The 21,497-nt window shown below is 56.7% G+C and overlaps 1 protein-coding gene across 1 annotated transcript; it reads right to left on the bottom strand.

Moving 5' to 3' along the window:
* Positions 1-13,938: 13,938 nt before the first annotated feature.
* LOC147101987 (zona pellucida sperm-binding protein 4-like) lies at positions 13,939-20,970 on the bottom strand. The gene is made up of 9 exons (XM_085964123.1): positions 20,745-20,970; positions 20,030-20,208; positions 16,760-16,857; positions 16,551-16,684; positions 16,279-16,468; positions 15,887-16,034; positions 15,655-15,727; positions 14,901-15,011; positions 13,939-14,828 (listed from the first exon to the last, which is right to left on the bottom strand). Exons 1-9 carry the CDS (start codon positions 20,965-20,967, stop codon positions 14,677-14,679), a joined length of 1,308 nt encoding a protein of 435 aa, XP_085820249.1. The 5' UTR covers positions 20,968-20,970; the 3' UTR covers positions 13,939-14,676.
* Between the last annotated feature and the right edge of the window lie 527 nt (positions 20,971-21,497).

Below are 21,497 nucleotides of genomic sequence, written 5' to 3'. Positions count from 1 at the left end.
TGTCGAGAAGCTCGTTGCAAGGCCTGACGCGCTCTCCTCCAGGTCCGCCGACAACGTTGGACAAACTTCTCCACGGACGGAACCCCCACCTCGAGTTCCTGCTCCTGGAATAGAGGAGGTTGAAAACCGAACTGGCACTCGAACGGCGACAGTCCTGTGGGGGAGCAGCGCAACGTGTTGTGAGCGTACTCCGCCCAGACAATGTGACGACTCCAGGTTGCAGGGTTAGCGGACACGAGACACCTCAGGGTTGTCTCCAGGTCATGGTTGATCCTTTCTGTTTGACCGTTCGACTGAGGGTGGAAACCCGAGGAAAGACTGACAGTAGCTCCAATGAGTTTGTAGAAGGCTTTCCAAAACCGGGAGGCGAATTGTGGACCATGGTCAGAAACGATATCAAGGGGCAAACCGAATAACCTGAAAACATGCTGGACCATGAGCTCGGCTGTCTCTTGGGCTGAGGGAAGCTTGGGCAAGGGCAGAAAACGACAGGCTTTGGAGAAGCGATCTATGATGACCAGGATGACAGTGTTGCCTTGAGATGGTGGAAGGCCTGTGATGAAATCCACCGAGAGGTGGGACCAGGGGCGAGTGGGAATGGGGAGAGGATGCAGCAAACCCTGGGGGTGAGATCGAGGGTTCTTGTTTCGAGCACAAATGGCACAAGCTGCCACAAACGCCTTTACGTCCTTCTCCATGGTGGGCCACCAGAACCTTCTGCGAAGGAACTCCAGTGTCCTGGATGTGCCTGGATGACCGGTGAGTCGCTACGAATGCCCCCACTGCAGGACTTGTGAGCGAGTCGTGTTGGGGACAAAAAGGCGACCGGGTGGGCCGTTGCCAGGGTCTGCCTCCCTCTGTTGCGCCTTTCTGACTAGCGTCTCGATTCCCCAGCAAACCGGTGCTACAATTTGGGAAGTAGAAATAATAGGTTCTGGTTGTCCCTCCCGCTCGGGTGGATCAAATTGCCTGGAGAGAGCATCAGGCTTGAGATTCTTGGAACCTGGACGATATGACAGGACAAAGTCAAACCGATTAAAAACCAGTGCCCAGCGAGCTTGACGAGAGTTAAGTCGTTTGGCCCCCTGGATATAGGCCAGATTCTTATGGTCAGTCCAGACAATGAACGGGTGTTTAGACCCCTCCAACCAATGTCTCCATTCCTCGAGTGCCAACTTGACTGCCAGTAACTCCCTATTCCCAATATCGTAGTTTCGTTCAGCGGGAGTGAGTCGGCGAGAGAAAAAGGCGCAAGGGTGCAGTTTGTTGTCGTTAGACCATTGGGATAAAACGGCGCCCACTCCTATATCCGAGGCATCCACCTCAACAATGAAGGGGAGTGAGGGATCCGGAATAACGAGGACAGGAGCAGACGTGAAGCGCCGCTTGAGATCCTCGAAAGCCTGCGCAGCCTCAGCGGACCAGGTGAACCGGGTAGAGGCGATCCTGGTGAGGGCGTTAAGAGGGGCAGCAATGGTGCCAAAGTTTCTGATGAATCTTCGATAGAAGTTAGCAAACCCCAAGAAACGTTGCACCTGTTTGAGAGAGGTGGGTGGTGGCCAATCTCGGACGGCTTGGGTCTTGCCAGGGTCCATTTGGATGTTGCCGCTGGAGATGATGAAGCCCAGAAATGAAACTGTGGAAACGTGAAATTCACACTTCTCCGCCTTGACAAACAAGAGGTTGTTAAACAAAAGTTGCAGGACTTGTCTTACATGCTGGACATGATCGCGACGAGTTTTGGAGAATATGAGAATGTCATCCAGGTAGACAAAAACAAAGCGATTCAGCATGTCTCGGAGAACGTCGTTGATGAGCGCCTGGAACACAGCAGGGGCGTTGGTCAATCCAAAAGGCATGACCAGGTACTCATAGTGCCCAGTGGGTGTGTTGAATGCCGTCTTCCACTCGTCCCCTTCGCGGTTGCGGATGAGGTTGTAGGCATTGCGGAGGTCCAATTTAGTGAAGATCGTGGCTCCCTGAAGTAGCTCGAAGGCCGTAGACATGAGTGGAAGAGGATAACGGTTCTTTATGGTAATCCGGTTAAGGCCATGGTAGTCGATGCAGGGACGGAGACCTCCATCTTTCTTACTCACGAAGAAAAAACCGGCACCAGCAGGAGAGGTGGACGGACGGATGAAGCCAGCGGCGAGGGCATCATGGATGCACTCCTCCACGGCGGCGGTCTCAGGAGCAGAAAGGGAAAAAATCCTACCCCTAGGTGGGCATGTCCCAGGCAGGAGGTCAACGGCACAGTCATATGGCCTATGAGGGGGAAGTGATGTGGCTCGAACCTTACTGAAGACCTCTTTTAGATCCTCATACTCGGGTGGCACTCGGAACAGTTCAGAATGTGATGGGAACTCCTGGGGCTGGGAAGGAGACTTTGCGCGAAGACAGGTAGTATGGCAGGCGGAGCCCCATTCTGTAAGCCGGCCGGTGGCCCAATCTAAGCGAGGATTATGGCAGGCCAACCAAGGGTAACCCAGAATTAATGGAAACTGGGAAGAGTGGATAAGGGAGAATTGGATGGTCTCAAAATGTTGTCCTTCCACGCCCAAACACAGAGGGGCAGTATAATGATGAACAGTTCCAGAGTCCAGGGGTCTTCCATCCAGGGCAACAACAGTGAGGGGGTGATCAGGATGAGTCAGGGGAATCTTGAGCTGTTTAGCTAACCCCAGATTAAGGAAGTTACCATCAGACCCCGAATCCACCATGGCCTTAAGGTCATATTGTTGATTGTCCCAGAAAAGGGAGGATGCCAGCAAAACCCTAGAAACAGTGGGGTCGGGCTGTGAGAGGCGGGTTACTCCCACTCGCATGGGCTTCTCTGGATCGGTCGAAGATGGACTCGGGATGACTCAGAGGTTCTCAGATGGCTTCAAAGCAGAAAAAGCTCTGGTCTTTGGAAACGGAGTGCAAAAGGAGTGGCGTTCTCTTCGCCTCTCCCGGAGACGATTATCCACACGAACGGAGATATCAAAAAGAGACTCCAAATCACTCACCGGATCCCTGGAAGCCAGTTCGTCCTTAATCTCATCCGTGAGACCATGGCGAAAGGTGGCGATGAGCGCCTCCGAATTCCATTGGCTTTCAACAGCGAGAGTGCGAAACTCAATAGCGTAGTCCGCAACGCTACGAACCCCCTGGCGAAGCCAAAGTAGTCTGTTAGATGCCTCTCTCCCACTGACAGGGTGATCAAAAACCCTTCTCATTTCTTCCGAGAAAAGTTGGTAGTTTGAACATACCGGCGTTTGCTGTTCCCAGACGGCTGTAGCCCAGGTAAGCGCCTTGCCGGTAAGTAGCAAAATGATGTAGGCCACTCGGGAACAGTCACTGGGAAATAATGAACCCTGCAGTTGGAAAACCAGGAGGCACCTTTTGAGGGCCTTGAGACAGTGGGGCAGGGGAAGTTCCATCAATGGGCGCATCCGGTCAGGGTCAGGGCCGATGACTCCGTGTTCCACCACGCAACCAAGGATAACGAGGCGGGCTGTGCGGAATATGCACTTTTCCTTGTTGTACGTGAGGTTTAGGAGTTGGGCCGTGCGAAGGAACTTATCAAGATTGGCGTCATGGTCCTGCAGGTCATGGCCGCAGATGGTCACGTTGTCCAGGTAGGGAAACGTGGCCTGTAACGCATTCTCGTCGACCATCCGATCCATCTCCCTCTGGAAGACGGAGACACCGTTGGTGACGCCGAAAGGAACCCTGAGGAAGTGAAAAAGACGGCCATTTGCCTCGAAGGCTGTGTACTGGCGGTCCTCAGGGCGGATAGGGATTTGGTGGTATGCTGCCTTGAGGTCAATGGTCGAGAAAACGCGGTATTGTGCTATCTTATTAACCATGTCGGCTATGCGGGGGAGAGGGTATGCGTCCAACTGGGTGTACTTGTTGATAGTCTGGCTGTAGTCGATGACCAGGCGCTGCTTGTTGCCAGTCTTAGCGACTACCACCTGAGCTCGCCAGGGGCTGGTACTATCCTCAATAATCCCCTCTTTCAGGAGCCGCGTCACCTCAGATCTTATGAAGGATCTGTCCCCGGTGCTGTATCAACTGCTCTTTGTGGCGATAGGCTTGCAGTCGCGGGTGAGGTTGGCGAACAGAGGGGGGGGTGTGATTTTGAGGGTGGAGAGACTACAGGTGGGGCGCGGCGGGCAATTTAAAAACTGCTGGTTGCAGACAGTGAGCGGGGGAAGAGGTCCACCGTATGTCAAGGTGATACTCTTAAAGTGACAATGAAAGTCCAACCCCAGCAGAATGGCAGTGCAGAGCTGTGGCAGGACGAATAGCTTTACATTTTTATAAACGCAGCCCTTCACCGAGAGGGTCACTACGCAGTAGCCGCCGACGTCTGCTGAGGGAGATTTTGAGGCCATGGAGATCCGATGGCGCGTTGGCCGGACCGAGAGGGAATAATGCCGTACCGTATCAGGGTGTATGAAGCTCTCCGTGCTCCCGGAATCAAAAAGGCAAGTTGTGGCGCGGCCATTTACCTGGATGTCCATCTTGGACCTGGCTAGCTGATGGGGTCTGGATTGATCCAGCATAATGGAGGCCGCTGTGGAGTCGGGAGCGTCGCTGTAGGTGGGTGAGTCGGGGGCCCGTTGGCAAAATGGCGGCATCAGAGAGGAAGGGCAAAATGGCGGCGCCCATGACGATCCCGATCCCCACGAGGCTGGAGGAAGGCAAGATGGCCGCTCCCACGAATCGCACGCGACGCTGCTGGAGGTAGGGGTCTTCTGACTTCTGCAGACGCCAGCGTAGTGTCCCTTCTTACCGCAGGCAGAGCAGACTGCGTTTTTCGCCGGGCAGCGCGCCCTGGGGTGTTTGGTTTGGCCACAGAAGTAACATTTCTGGCTCGGGTGGGACATCGCTGCAGCAGTTGAGGCCGGGGCCCGTGGCGGCTCCGCATCCCTAGATGGCGGCGTCTGCGGCGTCCATGAAGCGGCCGCGCGGTCCGGGGAGTAGGCCTCCATGTTCCGGTGGGCTACGTCCAACAAAAGGGTGAGTGAAATCGCCTTCTTCAGGTCGAGCTCGCTACTTTCCAGCAGTCGCTGCCGCGTGTGAGTGGACCTGAGGCCCGCAACGAGGGCGTCACGGATGAGCTCCTCCGTATGTTCCGTGGCTGATACTTGCTTGCATTCGCAGGCTCGGCCGAGTTCCTTCAGCGCCCGTATGTATGCTTCTGTGGGTTCCCCGGGCTGTTGTTTGCGGGACCCCAGGAGATGTCTTGCGTAAACATAGTTGACCGGGCGTGCATATTGCTCCTTCAACATGTCGAGAGCCCCCGGTAGCTCGTAGCGTCCCGGATAAGGGCAAAAGCTCGGTGGTTTATTTTAGAATTCAGCACCCTGAGCTTGTCGGTGTCGGTGGCGACGGTCGCGCCGGATGCAGCCAGAAAGGACTCGAAACAGTTCAGCCAGTGCGAGAACTTAGCAGTCGAGTCCGGTTCTTGCGGGTCGAGTTCCAGGCACTTGATCTTAAGTATCTGCAGCATCGTTATTTTTTTTTCAGTAGTTAATAAAATTGATGCGCTATCAATTCTAATAAGAGGCTGAGCAGAGTTCAGAACGACAGCCTTTTATTAACTACTGAATAGCACTTCAGACAGATCAGGACTATGCCTCTAGTGGACGACCGAATGCCAGGAGCTGCCATGTGGCCGTACTTATACTCGGTAGCCGGGGGCGGAGACAGCTGAGGCATAGTCAGGCATAACAGTGAAACAAGAGTGAACGACAACAACAACAACAACAACAACAAGTGAACACAGTGAACTACAGTGGTTTACCACAGTTTGGAACACCTCTATTAAATTTCCCATTAACCTTCTCTGCACTAGTGAGAACAATCCCAGATTCTCCACATAACTGACGTTCCTCATTCCTGGTACCATTCTAGTAAATCTCCTCCACACCTTCTCCAAGACCTGGACATCATTCCTAAAATGTGGTCCCCACTATGTTTATTGACTTTCCCCGAGCTACCTTTATTAGGACCAGAGGGTTTGTTACCAGGAATCCTTTGCAGCCACAGGCGAGGACTAATAATCCAGAGGGCGTGAGCTCAAATACCACCGTGACACTGAGAATTTGAATTAAATTTGAAATAAAAAGCTGGGATCAGTAAAAGTGACCATGAAACTGTCGGATTGTCATAAAAACGCAACTGGTTCACTAATGTCCTTCAGGGAAGGGAACCTGCCGTCCTTACCCGGTCTGGGCCTTCGTGTGATTCCAGTACCACACCAACATGGTTAACTCTCCCACTCACTGCCTCCCCAGCCCCGCTCTCCACTCACCGCCTCCCCAGGCCTGCTCTCCGCCCACTGCCTCCCCAGCCCCGCTCTCCACTCACCGCCTCCCCAGCCCCGCTCTCCACTCACTGCCTCCCCAGCCCTGCTCCCCACTCACTGCCTCCCCAGCCCCGCTCTCCACTCACTGCCTCCCCAACCCCGCTCTCCACTCACTGCCTCCCCAGCCCCGCTCTCCACTCACTGCCTCCCCAGCCCCGCTCTCCACTCACTGCATCCCCAGCCCCGCTCCCCACTCACTGCCTCCCCAGCCCCGCTCCCCACTCACTGCCTCCCCAGCCCAGCTCTCCACTCACTGCCTCCCCAGCCCCGCTCTCCACTCACTGCCTCCCCAGGCCCGCTCTCCACTCACTGCCTCCCCAGCCCCGCTCTCCACTCACTGCCTCCCCAGCCCCGCTCTCCACTCACTGCCTCCCCAGCCCCGCTCTCCACTCACTGCCTCCCCAGCCCCGCTCTCCGCTCACTGCCTCCCCAGCCCCGCTCCGCACTCACTGCCTCCCCAGCCCCGCTCTCCGCTCACTGCCTCCCCAGCCCCGCTCTCCACTCACTGCCTCCCCAGCCCCGCTCCCCACTCACTGCCTCCCCAGCCCCGCTCTCCACTCACTGCCTCCCCAGCCCCGCTCTCCACTCACTGCCTCCCCAGCCCCGCTCTCCGCTCACTGCCTCCCCAGCCCCGCTCTCCACTTACTGCCTCCCCAGCCCCGCTCTCCACTCACTGCCTCCCCAGCCCCGCTCTCCACTTACTGCCTCCCCAGCCCCGCTCTCCACTCACTGCCTCCCCAGCCCCGCTCTCCGATCACTGCCTCCCCAGCCCCGCTCTCCAATCACCGCCTCCCCAGCCCCGCTCTCCACTCACCGCCTCCCCAGCCCCGCTCTCCACTCACCGCCTCCCCAGCCCCGCTCTCCACTCACCGCCTCCCCAGCCCCGCTCTCCACTCACCGCCTCCCCAGCCCCGCTCTCCACTCACCGCCTCCCCAGCCCCGCTCTCCACTCACCGCCTCCCCAGCCCCGCTCTCCACTCACTGCCTCCCCAGCCCCGCTCTCCACTCACTGCCTCCCCAGCCCCGCTCTCCACTCACCGCCTCCCCAGCCCCGCTCTCCACTCACCGCCTCCCCAGCCCCGCTCTCCACTCACTGCCTCCCCAGCCCCGCTCCCCACTCACTGCCTCCCCAGCCCTGCTCTCCACTCACTGACTCCCCAGCCCCGCTCTCCACTCACTGCCTCCCCAGCCCCGCTCTCCACTCACTGCCTCCCCAGCCCCGCTCTCCACTCACTGCCTCCCCAGCCCCGCTCTCCACTCACCGCCTCCCCAGCCCCGCTCTCCACTCACTGCCTCCCCAGCCCCGCTCTCCACTCACCGCCTCCCCAGCCCCGCTCTCCACTCACTGCCTCCCCAGCCCTGCTCTCCACTCACTGCCTCCCCAGCCCTGCTCTCCACTCACTGCCTCCCCAGCCCTGCTCTCCACTCACTGCCTCCCCAGCCCTGCTCTCCACTCACTGCCTCCCCAGCCCCGCTCTCCACTCAGTGCCTCCCCAGCCCTGCTCTCCACTCACTGCCTCCCCAGCCCTGCTCTCCACTCACTGCCTCCCCAGCCCTGCTCTCCACTCACTGCCTCCCCAGCCCTGCTCTCCACTCACTGCCTCCCCAGCCCTGCTCTCCACTCACTGCCTCCCCAGCCCCGCTCTCCACTCACTGCCTCCCCAGCCCCGCTCCCCACTCACCGCCTCCCCAGCCCTGCTCTCCACTCATTGCCTCCCCAGCCCCGCTCTCCACTCACTGCCTCCCCAGCCCCGCTCTCCACTCACTGCCTCCCCAGCCCCGCTCCCCACTCACCGCCTCCCCAGCCCCGCTCTCCACTCACTGCCTCCCCAGCCCCGCTCTCCACTCACTGCCTCCCCAGCCCCGCTCCCCACTCACCGCCTCCCCAGCCCTGCTCTCCACTCATTGCCTCCCCAGCCCCGCTCTCCACTCACTGCCTCCCCAGCCCCGCTCTCCACTCACTGCCTCCCCAGCCCCGCTCCCCACTCACCGCCTCCCCAGCCCCGCTCTCCACTCATTGCCTCCCCAGCCCCGCTCTCCACTCACTGCCTCCCCAGCCCCGCTCTCCATTCACTGCCTCCCCAGCCCCGCTCTCCACTCACCGCCTCCCCAGCCCCGCTCTCCACTCACTGCCTCCCCAGCCCCGCTCTCCACTCACTGCCTCCCCAGCCCCGCTCTCCACTCACCGCCTCCCCAGCCCCGCTCTCCATTCACTGCCTCCCCAGACCCGCTCTCCACTCACTGCCTCCCCAGCCCCGCTCCCCACTCACTGCCTCCCCAGCCCCGCTCCCCACTCACAGCCTCCCCAGCCCCGCTCTCCACTCACTGCCTCCCCAGCCCCGCTCTCCACTCACCGCTTCCCCAGACCCGCTCTCCACTCTCCGCCTCCCCAGCCCTGCTCTCCACTCACTGCCTCCCCAGCCCCGCTCTCCACTCACCGCCTCCCCAGCCCTGCTCTCCACTCACTGCCTCCCCAGACCCGCTCTCCACTCACCGCCTCCCCAGCCCCGCTCTCCACTCACTGCCTCCCCAGCCCTGCTCTCCACTCACCGCCTCCCCAGACCCGCTCTCCACTCACTGCCTCCCCAGCCCCGCTCTCCACTCACAGCCTCCCCAGCCCCGCTCTCCACTCACTGCCTCCCCAGCCCCGCTCCCCACTCACCGCCTCCCCAGCCCCGCTCTCCACTCACCGCCTCCCCAGCCCCGCTCTCCACTCACTGCCTCCCCAGCCCCGCTCTCCACTCACTGCCTCCCCAGCCCCGCTCTCCACTCACTGCCTCCCCAGCCCCGCTCTCCACTCACTGCCTCCCCAGCCCCGCTCTCCACTCACTGCCTCCCCAGCCCCGCTCTCCACTCACTGCCTCCCCAGCCCCGCTCTCCACTCACTGCCTCCCCAGCCCCGCTCTCCACTCACTGCCTCCCCAGCCCCGCTCTCCACTCACTGCCTCCCCAGCCCCGCTCTCCACTCACCGCCTCCCCAGCCCTGCTCTCCACTCACCGCCTCCCCAGCCCCGCTCTCCACTCACTGCCTCCCCTGCCCTGCTCTCCACCCACTGCCTCCCCAGCCCCGCTCTCCACTCACTGCCTCCCCAGCCCCGCTCTCCACTCACTGCCTCCCCAGCCCCGCTCTCCACTCACTGCCTCCCCAGCCCGGCTCTCCACTCACTGCCTCCCCAGCCCCGCTCTCCACTCACTGCCTCCCCAGCCCCGCTCTCCACTCACTGCCTCCCCAGCCCCGCTCTCCACTCACTGCCTCCCCAGCCCCGCTCTCCACTCACTGCCTCCCCAGCCCCGCTCTCCACTCACTGCCTCCCCAGCCCCGCTCTCCACTCACTGCCTCCCCAGCCCCGCTCTCCACTCACTGCCTCCCCAGCCCCGCTCTCCACTCACTGCCTCCCCAGCCCCGCTCTCCACTCACTGCCTCCCCAGCCCCGCTCTCCATTCACTGCCTCCCCAGCCCTGCTCTCCACTCACTGCCTCCCCAGCCCTGCTCCCCACTCACTGCCTCCCCAGCCCCGCTCCCCACTCACTGCCTCCCCAGCCCCGCTCCCCACTCACTGCCTCCAAATCAAAGGTGTTGCCATGGGTACCAGCATGGGTCCTAGCTATGCCCGCCTTTTCATGGGATATGTGGAACACTCTTTGTTCCAGTCCGACTCGGGTCCCCTCCCTCACCTCTTTTTCCGGTACATTGATGACTGTATCGTTGCTGTTTCCTGCTCTCGCCCTGAACTAGATAATTTCATTCACTTTGCTTCCAATTTCCACCCTTCCCTCACCTTCACATGGTCCATCTCCGACTCTTCCCTTCCCTTCCTCGACTTCTCCGTCTCCATCTCTGGGGATAGGCTACTGACAAACATTCACTATAAGCCCACTGACTCCCACAGCTACCTGGACTACACTTCCTCCCACCCCCGCTTCCTTTAAGGACTCTATTCCATTCTCCCAGTTTCTCCGTCTCTGCCGCATCTGCTCTGACGATGCCACCTTCCATACCAGTGCTTCTGACATGTCTTCCTTTTACCTCTACTGAGGATTCCACTCTACAGTGGTTGACACTGCCCTTCACCGTGACCGTTCTGTCTCCCGCACTTCTGCCTTCACCTCTGCCCCTCCCTCCCAGAACCACGATAGAGTTCCCCTTGTCCTCACTTTTCACCCCACCAGCCTCCACATTCAACGGATCATCCTCCACCATTTCCGCCACCTCCAGCATGATCCCACCGCCAAATGCATCTTCTGCTCACCTCCCCTTTCAGAATTCTGCAGGGACCGCTCCATCTGTGACACCCTAGTCCACTCCTCTATCACCCCCCAACACCCCTTCACCCGGCACCTTCCCGTGCAAGCACAGGAGATGCAACACATGCCCTTATACCTCCGCCCTTCCCACTGTCCAGGGCCCCAAACACCCCTTCCAGGTGAAGCAGCGATTTAGTTGTACTTCTTGCCATTTAGTGAACTGTATTCGCTGCTCACAATGTGGTCTCCTCTGCATTGGGGAGACCAAACGCAGATTGGGTGACCGCATTGGGGAACACCTCCGTTCAGTCCGTAAGGGTGACCCCGAGCTTCCGGTCGCCTGTCACTTTAATTCACTGCCCCACTCCCACTCAGACCTCACCGTCCTCGGCCTCTTGCATTGTTCCACGGAAGCTCGAGGAACAGCATCTCATCTTCCGATTAGGCACTTTACAACCTTCCGGACTCAACATCGAGTTCAACAATTTCAGATCATAACCCCAGCCCCGATCATATATATATTTATTATCCACACTTTTTGTTTGTGCCTCCTGTTCTTCTCTCCCACATGGCCGCTGTCTTTCATTCTACCAGCGCAATTTATACTTCATCTCGAGCCATCCTTTGTTTCTTAACCTGCCCCATTACCATCTCCTCTTGCCTTGAATATCTCTGAATGTCTCTTAACCTCTCCGGCCTTCTATCCTTTCACAGACCTTCCCTTTTGTTCTTTCATCCCCTCCCCCATTTCCCAGCCCCTCCCCTTGCTTAAAAATCTGTTCCATTTCCTGCTTTTTTCCAGTTCTGACGAAAGGTCATCGACCTGAAACATTAACTCTGTTTCTCTCTTCACAGATGCTGCCTGACCTGCTGAGTATCTCCAGCATTGTCTGTTTTTATTTCAGATTTCCAGCATCTGCAGTATTTTCTTTTTGTCTGGTTGACTCTTAACTGCCCTCTGAAGTAGCCCAGCGAGCCCTCAGTTTGGATCAAACTGCACAGCAATGGTTCAAGAAGAAGGCCCACCGCCACCTTCTCAGGACAAGGGACGGCCAATAAACACCGGCCTTGCCAGTGACGCCCACAGCCAGAGAATGGATTTTCTTAAAAATCTGGAACGCCAGGTGCATTTGACTGCTGATAGTGCTTAACGTCATCTCTTTCAGATGTGGAACGATCGGCTCAAGTTTACATATAAAAACATTCTCTTTTTCCTGCAATGGAATGGAGGGTCAATATGTGTTTATCGTCATCCCACGAAATAGAAAAATTCTGACCCTTTGTGAGGTTGAGGTCTATGGGTCGAAGGTCCCAGTGAGCGGACATTGTTAAAGTGAATCATTTCTGGTACGTCCCATTTTTATTGTTCATCGTATTACATTTATCCTTTGTGTCCAATTCAACAACTTGCCTTGATATAGTGCCTTTAATGAAGATAATCATCCCATGGCTCATTGCAGAATCAAACCAATGTTCACTTAGCCAAAGTAGATCATATTAGGAGGGGGACTGAAAGCTTGGTCAAAGAGGTAAAGTATCAGATTGCCTCAGTCTTCAGCACCTCAGTCAGAAGGTCGTGGATTCAAGTCCCACTCCAGAGTCGAGAGCCCATAATACAAGCTAACACATCAGTACAGTACTGAGGGAGCACCGCACTGTCAGATGGTCAGTACAGAGGGAGTGCCGCACTGTCGGCGAGTCAGTACAGAGGGAGCGCCGCACTGTGGGAAGGGGCAGCACTGAGGGAATGCTGCATTGTCGGAAGGGGGAATACAGAGGGAGTGCCGCACTGTCGGCGAGTCAGTACTGAGGGAGTGCTGCACTGTCGGAGGTTCAGTACAGAGGGAGCGCCGCACTGTGGGAAGGGGCAGCACTGAGGGAATGCTGCATTGTCGGAAGGGGGAATACAGAGGGAGTGCCGCACTGTCGGCGAGTCAGTACTGAGGGAGTGCTGCACTGTTGGAGGGTCAGTACAGAGGGAGCGCCACACTGTCGGCGAGTCAGCACTGAGGGAGCGCTGCACTTCCGGAAGGGGCAATACTGAGGGAGTGCTGCATTGTCGGAGGGTCAGTACTGAGGGACTGCTGCATTGTCGGAGGTGCTATCTCTTTGATGAGACCGTAGCCGAAGGTTCCATTTATGGTTCAGGTAAAGGACACTATTGGAAGGATAGGGAACATTCTGCTCTCCACTACCGCAAAACAAATACAGACCAACTGGTTTTACATCCCGTTGTTAACTTTAGGATCTTGCTGTGCACCAATGACTGCCAGGTTTAACTGCACCAGTGTAAATACTTCAAAAGTGAGGCAGTGGTTGCGATGTTGGGCTATGATGGTGAAATCCTGCATGACGGCACGTCTGTTCTTTCTGCTGGAATTGAGGAAGCCAATTCTAACGCTCTTTATTTGTTCATTTCAGATCTCGGGGTGCGATTTCTCACAGGCAGCTGATTGGCTTGTGTTGGAAAGACCATTAACAGCAGCTGCATTTACTGATACATTGCAATAATTTAGTGTAACACTGACTGTAACTCTAAACTAATCCAAAATAAACTTCTTGAATGTGCTCTACCAGACCAATCGTGTCCTAATCAGTTTATCATTAAGTCTATAAAGGTTCAAATATCCACAAAGGAACACTTTCCCCTGGTATAATCCCATCGAGTCCCAAGTACCCCTATTGTCAGCCTTGGCTCAGTGAGTAGCTCTCTCACCCCTGAGTCAGAGTGTTGTGGGTTCAAGCCCCACTCCAGAGACTGAAGCCTATAATCCAGACTAACACTTCAGGGCAGTACTGAGGGGGTGCTGCACTGTGGGAGGGGCCATCTCTCTAATGGTGCCCTCTCAGGTGGGCATACAAGATCCCAGGGCACTGTTTCAACCAAAAGCAGGGGAGTTCACCCAGGTGCGCTGGCCCCACATTTACCCCCTCGACCTACATTGTGAAAGCAGATTCTCTCATTGCTGTGTGTGGCAGCTTGCTGTGCACAAATTGGCAGCTGTGTTACCTACACTTCAACAGTGACAACACTTGTAAAATAAAAGTACTTCTCTTGGCTGTAAATCACTTGGGACATTGTGAAAGGTGCTCCAGAAATGTAAGTCTGCCCCTTTCCTGCAAGGACCCTTATTGTTTGCCAGTCAGTGCGACCAGCATCAGTCCTTCACCCTGCAGCCTCCGGTAGCCCCAGTCTGGGGGCTCCAGCAGGAACTTGGATGGTCAGTAGCCTGGCGGGGGGGTTAGGGAGCAGTGGGCAGGGTGGCGGTCAATGAGTTAGCACACCTAGCTTTCTCTTATGGGGCCCAGGACACTCAGCACCAGAGCTCTGAGGGAATTGGTTCCTGAATTATACGGCAGTGAGGCTGAAGCCCCTTCACCTGGACAAACACTGAAGGTCAAATTCTCAGCTTGAACTTTTAAATTTCATACAAACATTGTGCTTTAACAGCATTCTCTCTGCGCTTCTCACAAGAGCTTCCCCCTTGCCCATGGTGTAGCTTCTCTCCGCTACTTACACTGGTCCCATGAGAAAGATTAGGGATTTTGAGCCTGTCCCAATGGGTGCAGCAAAAACCTGGTGGCACTACAATCCTCCCTTAGGGAGACTACTAGGAACGCTGGTGTGGGAAATGGAAAATAGGGTAGATGATGCTGAAGAGGGAGCTTTAAAAGCAGATTCCCATCCACTGGACAGCAAGTCCAAGGTACAAAGCCCTGTGCCATACTCGACCTGGAAGTGACTGATGGGACAGTGTAGAGGTTATTGTGCTGAAACTGGTGTACTGTGGCTGCAGTGTGTACCATCCACAAGATGCACTGCAGCAACTCGCCAAGGCTTCCTTGACAGCACCTCCCAAACCCGCGACCTCTTCCACATAGAAGGACAAGGGCAGCAGGCACAGTTTTGGGAGGCACAATTGTTGAGGCAGCTGTGAGAAGCGGCCCAATAGATTCTCAAAACAGACACCCAATTAACACAGGAAAGGACAGTGAAATCTACCCAGAATTTGGAACATAACGAGATCAGGTTTCATGTATAACAGGAGTTTATTGTCCAACAGACACATCTACAGTTCCATGGAGCTGCACTCGGAGCCCACCCTGCGGCGATGGTCCATTTTCCACATGGCAACAGTCCCGACCAACAGGGCCACGGAGAGCAGAGCTACCCCAACCGCTACTCCAGGAAGAACACGGGAGGGGGAATCAGCAGCAGCATCTGTGGGGAGAAGGGAGGGTTAGATAGGCACCAGTTACTCCATCACTAGACAGTAGCAGGGGCCTCCTTTACCTTTCTCTTCCTGGTGGATCCCAGCAGCCAATCTCTCATCTTCCAGGAAAGTGATGGCTCCATCAGCAGTCACCAAGGACCCAGCCCGGTCATCGGCACTTCTTCGCCTCTCTGGGGGAGACAGAGACAAGAGTTCAAGGTGGGCGATTCAATGTTCAGCTGTCTGAAGCCCCAAAATCAGATGGTCAATCCGATGGCCCAATGCAAAAACCCTCGGCCAGTGAGTACCAGAGAGAGATTGGACTGCAGTTAAATACGGTGCCCGCACTGTCAGACTAAGATTCACTCCCTATTCTCAGAAGGACCCGCTTCAACCCAGCAAGGTTTGCAGTCGTTGAGGTGCAAAGGTCAGTCTGGTCTGCTGGGGGTGGGGGGGGGGGGCTGGTAGAGACCCGTTTTAAGCACTAGTTTCACCAGTGGTTACTCTGGACATACACACATTGGTGGCGGGGGAGACCTGGGCAGATATCAGTTCGGTTCCACCATGGAACTCCCGGTGACAGCAGGATGCTGGATCAAAGTTCAAGGCCAGAGGTGGATTCCATTCAGAACCAGTGGAAGATGTGCTCAGAGCTGCTGAGCCAGATTACTATTCTGCTGTAGACTGTAACTGGGATAGAATTGAGCGGGCAGATTGAGGACACTGCTCCTGTGCCCAGTGTTGGGCCCTTGCTGAGTGAGCCCAGTGTCCAGATGCCCCACACCCACCCCTCCCCATCAAGGTACAGTTTCTAGTCAGATCCCAGCTACTTACTGGGGCTGCAGGGAGCTGTGCAGTTCTCTCGGGTGGAAGGGAAGCAAACCTCAGCACTGCAGTGGAAGTGAACCTGGAAAGAGACAGTGCGGTCTGGTCAGTGCCACAGCTCCCAGTCAAGAGATTCATGCTTCTACAGTCTAAGGGTCAACAGGGGCCTCCTCACTGTGAGCAAGACCCAGGGAACAAGTTCAACCAAGAGAGCCAGAGAGAAAGACTGAAGGAAACTCACCTCCCCGCTCAGAGCCCGGCCCGAAACTCGGTCCCAGAAAGCGAAAGTGCTGACTACAAACCGATTATGGCGAGTTGGGAATGGCGAATGGGAAGCGGCGTCTACCGGGAGGAGGCGGGTTTTGTCATTGTCACCAGGAAAGGGGCACCTGGAACAGAGAAAGAGCGGGTTTTATGGAGAGGACACCTGGAACTCCCAACTACAGAGTTACAGTGGCACATCAAAGCAAAGTCCCAAGATTAGACTAGATAAAGAAACCAGTCCATTCAAGTCACCAATCGTCAACCTGGAGCTCAGATTGGTTTGATTATCGGCCGTTCCTTCACCCAGTCCATGTCGCCCCCCCTCCCCAATCACCAGCCTGCCCCAAGGTCCCTCACTCGCTGCCTTACCTGCCCACCAGGAGGTCCCATCGGAGCCCCGAATGCGGCTCGGGGGTGGGGGTCGCCCAGCAGTCATTGAGCACCAGCACAAGGGACGGATCGTTTCGGTTCAGGACTCGAACCTCCACAAACACGGGGTCCCGGAGCACACTCAGGATCGGGTAGTCACTGGCCACGTACCAGCTCCGGTAGCCACCATCTGGAAAGAGAAAGATGAAGGACGGCCACTATTTGGAGAGAGAGCCTGAAGTTGGACACTAACCATCAGCAGCACTCGCTACCTCTCGCTATTCTCAGCTCCAGAACCAGGATCCCGGCCTCAGTGGCAGGCAGTGGCGGAGAAAGGCTGTAAACTCGGGGCTTCACCTGCAGTTCAGACTCCTGGCTCCCCTTGTAACTGCACTGGACATGGAGCCTGCAAGAGAACGGACACGGCTGGAGAATTCAGCTCCTCACCTTCTCTACCCGCTCCATGTGCTCCCAGTCTCACCTGAAGGGGCTGTCCCGGGTCACCGATCCCAAAGCTCCATCCAAGATCTCAAACTGACCCAACACATCCGTTTCATAGACGACGTTCACCCCGTCCAGCTACAAGAGACAGAAGACCATCATTACAGAGGAACAGGAGTAGACTGATTGCATAGCAATTGAGCAAGTCTGCCATTGCCTGATCACATGTAGGGCTGGATATTCAAGTGTTAGCGCCAGTCTTTAGCGCCAAAATTACGGCGCTAGCAGCTTAGCACCCGTTCAGCGCCGGTAATGCGCCTACGCCGAAATTCACCTGTGTTTTAGCGCCGGCGCTAACTGTTAGCGCCCGTTCAGCTGCGCGCGCAACTTATGACGTCATCTGCGTGCGCAACGCTGTTTGAGCGCCCCAAACCGGAAATTCAGCCGCGCCCGTCCCATTCTGGCGTGGCGCTGTTAGGAAGTGTTAAATGCAACTCAACACAGGCCGTGTGGGATGCGGGGAGCGCTAATTAAAGGGCACATCCACTCAACCATCAAAGCCAGCCACTTCGCAGCAATGACGAGACTGCTCTGCATTTCTGGACAGATAGCAAGCCACAGACAAAACGGATTTCGGACACTATAGGAAAGGTATTTGTGGCTGCTAGCCACTGTTTTGACATTTGGATCCCTGTGAATGTTGTGCTGGAAAAGTTGTTATGGGGCCTGCATGGGGGGTCAACCCTCACTACCGAGATGCTTTGGAAAGGGCGCGCGGACGAATTGAGATAGGGCCAGGCATGGCTAGACGCCGAGGGGACATTCGGCGTGGCAAACCCCGGTTAACACAGCACACTTTTCAATCATGACACCTACACATGGTGATTAAATCAACATATTTATTGTGAAAACCCCCGCCCCTTCCCACACGAGCATCAGATCACAAAAGAAGTGCAAAAAACACACACGACCTTGTGTCGCACACTCAACCTGGGGAGGAGCATCCCAGACAACAGAAACAAGTTGCCACAACATTCGGGTAACAGAAACAAGGAAGCCCCCCAACACAAGCACCCCCATATCACTAAGGAGCACCATGCCCCCCAGAGCCGGATAAATCGCTTGTCACAGCCCCTTGGCGAGAGGCTGAGTCTGGGGCCATGCGTCTTTGTCCCCGGCCCGTCCTGCTGCTGCGCCTCAAGCTGACCCCTGAGTCTGTGGGGAGGCTTGGGGAAGGGTCAGCAGGCCGGGAGGTCGTGTCGCCGGAAGCCCTGGCGGGTCGGCCTGCACGAGGGCGTCCCGGACGTGCAGCTATCGGGCCAATCTGGTGTTCGGCAGCCCGGTGTGCGGCAGCATGCTGGCGGCTGGCCTGTCGCTGCATCCACACCAGGGCAAGGGTGGCAGATGCGAGATTCCCCACTGCTCGGCCATGTGCACGCAAGTGCCGTGCCACAGTCTGGCCCACACCTCTCAGCTGGCGACTGGCCTGCTCTGCGGCTTCAAATTGATGGAGCAGCCTCTCCTGCGAGGCAAGAAGGAGCTCCTGCCCCCTGGCGTGTTCGGCGGAGAATTGCTCCATCAGCCTCGCCTGGGATTCCCCAAATGCCGCCACGCTTCGTGCAAGGTTGTCCACGGAGTCAGGCATGTGCGAGAACACCTGCATGAATTGCTCATGCTGGCGCTCCGACGCCGCACTCATCTCGGTCAGCACGTGAACCTCCTGGCCGACGTCACAATCGTGGCTCGAATGAGCCTCCCCTGTCTGCGGAGAAGGCTGCCGTGCCGGCCGAGCCCTGCCCCATGCGTCCATTCCACTAGGTCCAGCCTGGGGGCTCCCCTCCCCCTCCTCCCGCTGGCTCTCCGGAACGGCACAAGTCTCCCCCTCAGTGGCTTCTGCTGCTGGTGTTGCTGGTGCCGGCGAGGTGTCGCCATCTTCTTGCCCCGCGACGTCCTCCTCCTCCGAGGCCCTGGCTGCGTGGCCTTCAGGGAGCACATCCTCCTCAGCAGCAGCTGAAAGCAGCAAGGCACAAGTGTCGCGTTACAGTGACCACAGGCCTACAAGGAGGGAGGGTGAACGGATGATTTATGCGCTTTTTGCGGACAGTGGGGAAGGATGAACATGTGGTTGCGCAAGGGCAAGGAGAGACGTGCACCCAGTCAAGTCCTTACCAGTGGGTTGTAAGATAGGGTCTGCGTCTCCTATCGCCACAGGCTCAATGACAGGGTGACGCATGAGGTGCACCACCCTCTCGTCCAGTGCTGTCAGCTCCCGGTAGTCCCGACGGCCTCTGCCAGTGGCACGCAGGCTCCTGGCGTTCATCGCCATCTTTCCCTGCAAGAGAAAGGAGGCCGGCTAAGTACAGTGAGGTCCCCTGTTAGTGTGTGTGCGAGCCCTCCCATGGTGGAGAAGCTTGGAGAGTGAGGTCCCTGTTAGTGTGTGTGCGAGCCCTCCCATGGTGGAATAGCTTGGAGAGTGTGAGAAGTCCAGAAAGAGCTGCTGATTAACATGCAAGTGCGTTTGGAGCGGGGGGAGCCCTGGCCATTAGACCTTTGAGTTCCCTTTGGGCCTAATGGGAGGTGCAGATGCAAGAATGAGGGGGACAGTGCAAATGGTACTCACCTTCACCAGTCGGCAGAGGTGGTTAAACTTCTTGCGGCACTGGTCCGCACTCCTGGGCACATCGGTGTTGGACGACACCCTCCGCGCGATCTTTGTCCAGGCATCCCTGAACTGGCTCCTGGGAGCCTTCCTTCCATTAGCCGGGCAGACGATGCGGCGTCTCTTCCGCACTGCGCGAAGGAGCACATCCAGCGCTTCCTCAGAGAACCGCTGGCTTCTTTCGCGGGCCCCCTCCATCAGCTGCAGCAGTAGGTTTCTCTAAGATTCAGTGCAAAGGCCTACTTCCACGGCTGCAGCATGCAAGGTGTGGCTGCAGGCAAAGTTCACCCTTCCCCCTTTAAGAGCTCTACAGCGTGTGCCTGTCTGCTGACACTCTCACATGATCGCGCCTGCGCTGCGCCGGAAAACAGCGCTAAAACGCAGCATCGCTGGAATAGCGCCTGAACAGAGGCGCCAACGCCTATTTCAGCGCTCGCCAGAAAAGTGGCCAGAAAAAACTGAATATCGGCGAGCTGGGCTGCTAATTCCGGCGGGCGCTAAAGTTTCCCAGCGCCGGAGTTCAACGCCGGAACTGCGCCGGAACTCAATATACAGCCCGTAGTGTCTTTAAGGGCCCCCATTGCCCTTTAGACCCCCTCTTTCCCACCCGACTGACAGCCATTGATGGGGCTCCCAGCCCACAATACCTACCCGCTGAGTAGTGCCACACTCACTGACTGCGAACTGAAAGAGCACAGTGTCTGCAGAGGCCACGGTCGGACTGCACTCCGCTCCGTGTCCATCCTTCAGATGGACCGTTGTCAGGTCTACAGGAGGCAGCGTCAAATCCTTGGAGATGGCGATCAGGACCCGCCCATCCTTGGTGCACACTGCAAGAGAGTCAATGAAAGGCGGTTAGTTGCTGCACGGGGAATGGCAAGGGAACCGTTACCGGGAGGGGGAGAAACTCCGCCCAGCTCAGCACCAGCTTCTAGTTTCCTTCTCTCCCCATCCACTCCCCAATTCTCCATCTAATGGAGACGGTTCACCAACTCCATCCCTACTGGACTGGTTACACAAGACCTGCATCAAATCCACAGCCTGTCTGGTCAGTGCCAGCCAGGGACTGATCTTCACTCTGCCCTCCTATCCTGGGGCGCAATTCAACCATCAGAAGTCCCAAGTCGCATAGAGAAGGAAGGAGAGATCGTGGGTCAGGATCTCAATGATCAGACTTTCAAAACTGTAGAACTGAACACAGTTCTTAAACCCGCCAGCTCCCGGACTGGAGAGGTTGGAGACTCCAGCTGATGTTTCAGGACAGGAGGAGCGAGGCTACTGTCCAGGGAATCCCCAGTGCAGTTGGATTGCGGCTGGTTCTGGGAAGCCCTGGCCCAGAATATAGGCGAGCCGAGAATACACCCACCTGGCAGATTGTGGAGTGAATAGAAACACGGCGGCACATCCCGGCTCCCGGCATCAAAGCAGCAGCCTCTCCGCACACACTCACTGCCTTCAATTCCCCCAAACCCGCAGTCTTGGCGGAATTTGGGAGACAGCCAACATTGATCGGCGGGGAGAAGGAGAGAGGGCGGCTGAGATGAACAGATTGTAAGAAAGAACAAGCCCAGAACCCGCAGCCCCTCCATTCTAACAAGCGAGGCTCCCAGGTAAGTGAGGCTGTAGAGCCGACTCCCCCTTTTTATCCCCTGTTTAACCCGCAGTAAATGAATGGTCTGATTGGCCCACGGGCTCCCCATGTGAACCCGCATTCCCACGGGGCACACGGAGATATTGGGGCCTTGTGTTTTCTGCTCCTTGAGTGGAGGGAACTGTGTTTTAACAAAATATAGATGTGTATTTATTTGAAGTTGTAAAGTATGATTAAATTTACATCGGTTGAACACAATGTCTGTTCTTTAAGAGTCTGTACATGTTTCTTTCCTTATATTCTGTTTCAGTTCATCAATAAAGAAACGCTGAACTTGTCTCGTTCCCACAGACCCAGATTGTCCATGTTTATACCGAGTGTGAGAGGTTGCAGCCTCTCTTCCATTATTTGAAGGGGCTGATCCTCGATTTTTGGCTGCACTTCAGTCCCACTCTCCTGATCTACGGCCACCCGGTGCGGAGGGGAGCGGGCAGGTCGGGGACCTCCTTGTGGGACTGCTCCTGGGCC

Source organism: Somniosus microcephalus, chromosome 22 (genome assembly GCF_052327205.1).
Source record: "Somniosus microcephalus isolate GS21.2 chromosome 22, FLI_Smic_1.0, whole genome shotgun sequence".
NCBI classification, from domain to species: Eukaryota; Metazoa; Chordata; class Chondrichthyes; order Squaliformes; family Somniosidae; genus Somniosus; species Somniosus microcephalus.
Note: the sequence above shows the minus strand (reverse complement) of the source record. Positions and strands in the feature narration are given on the sequence as shown.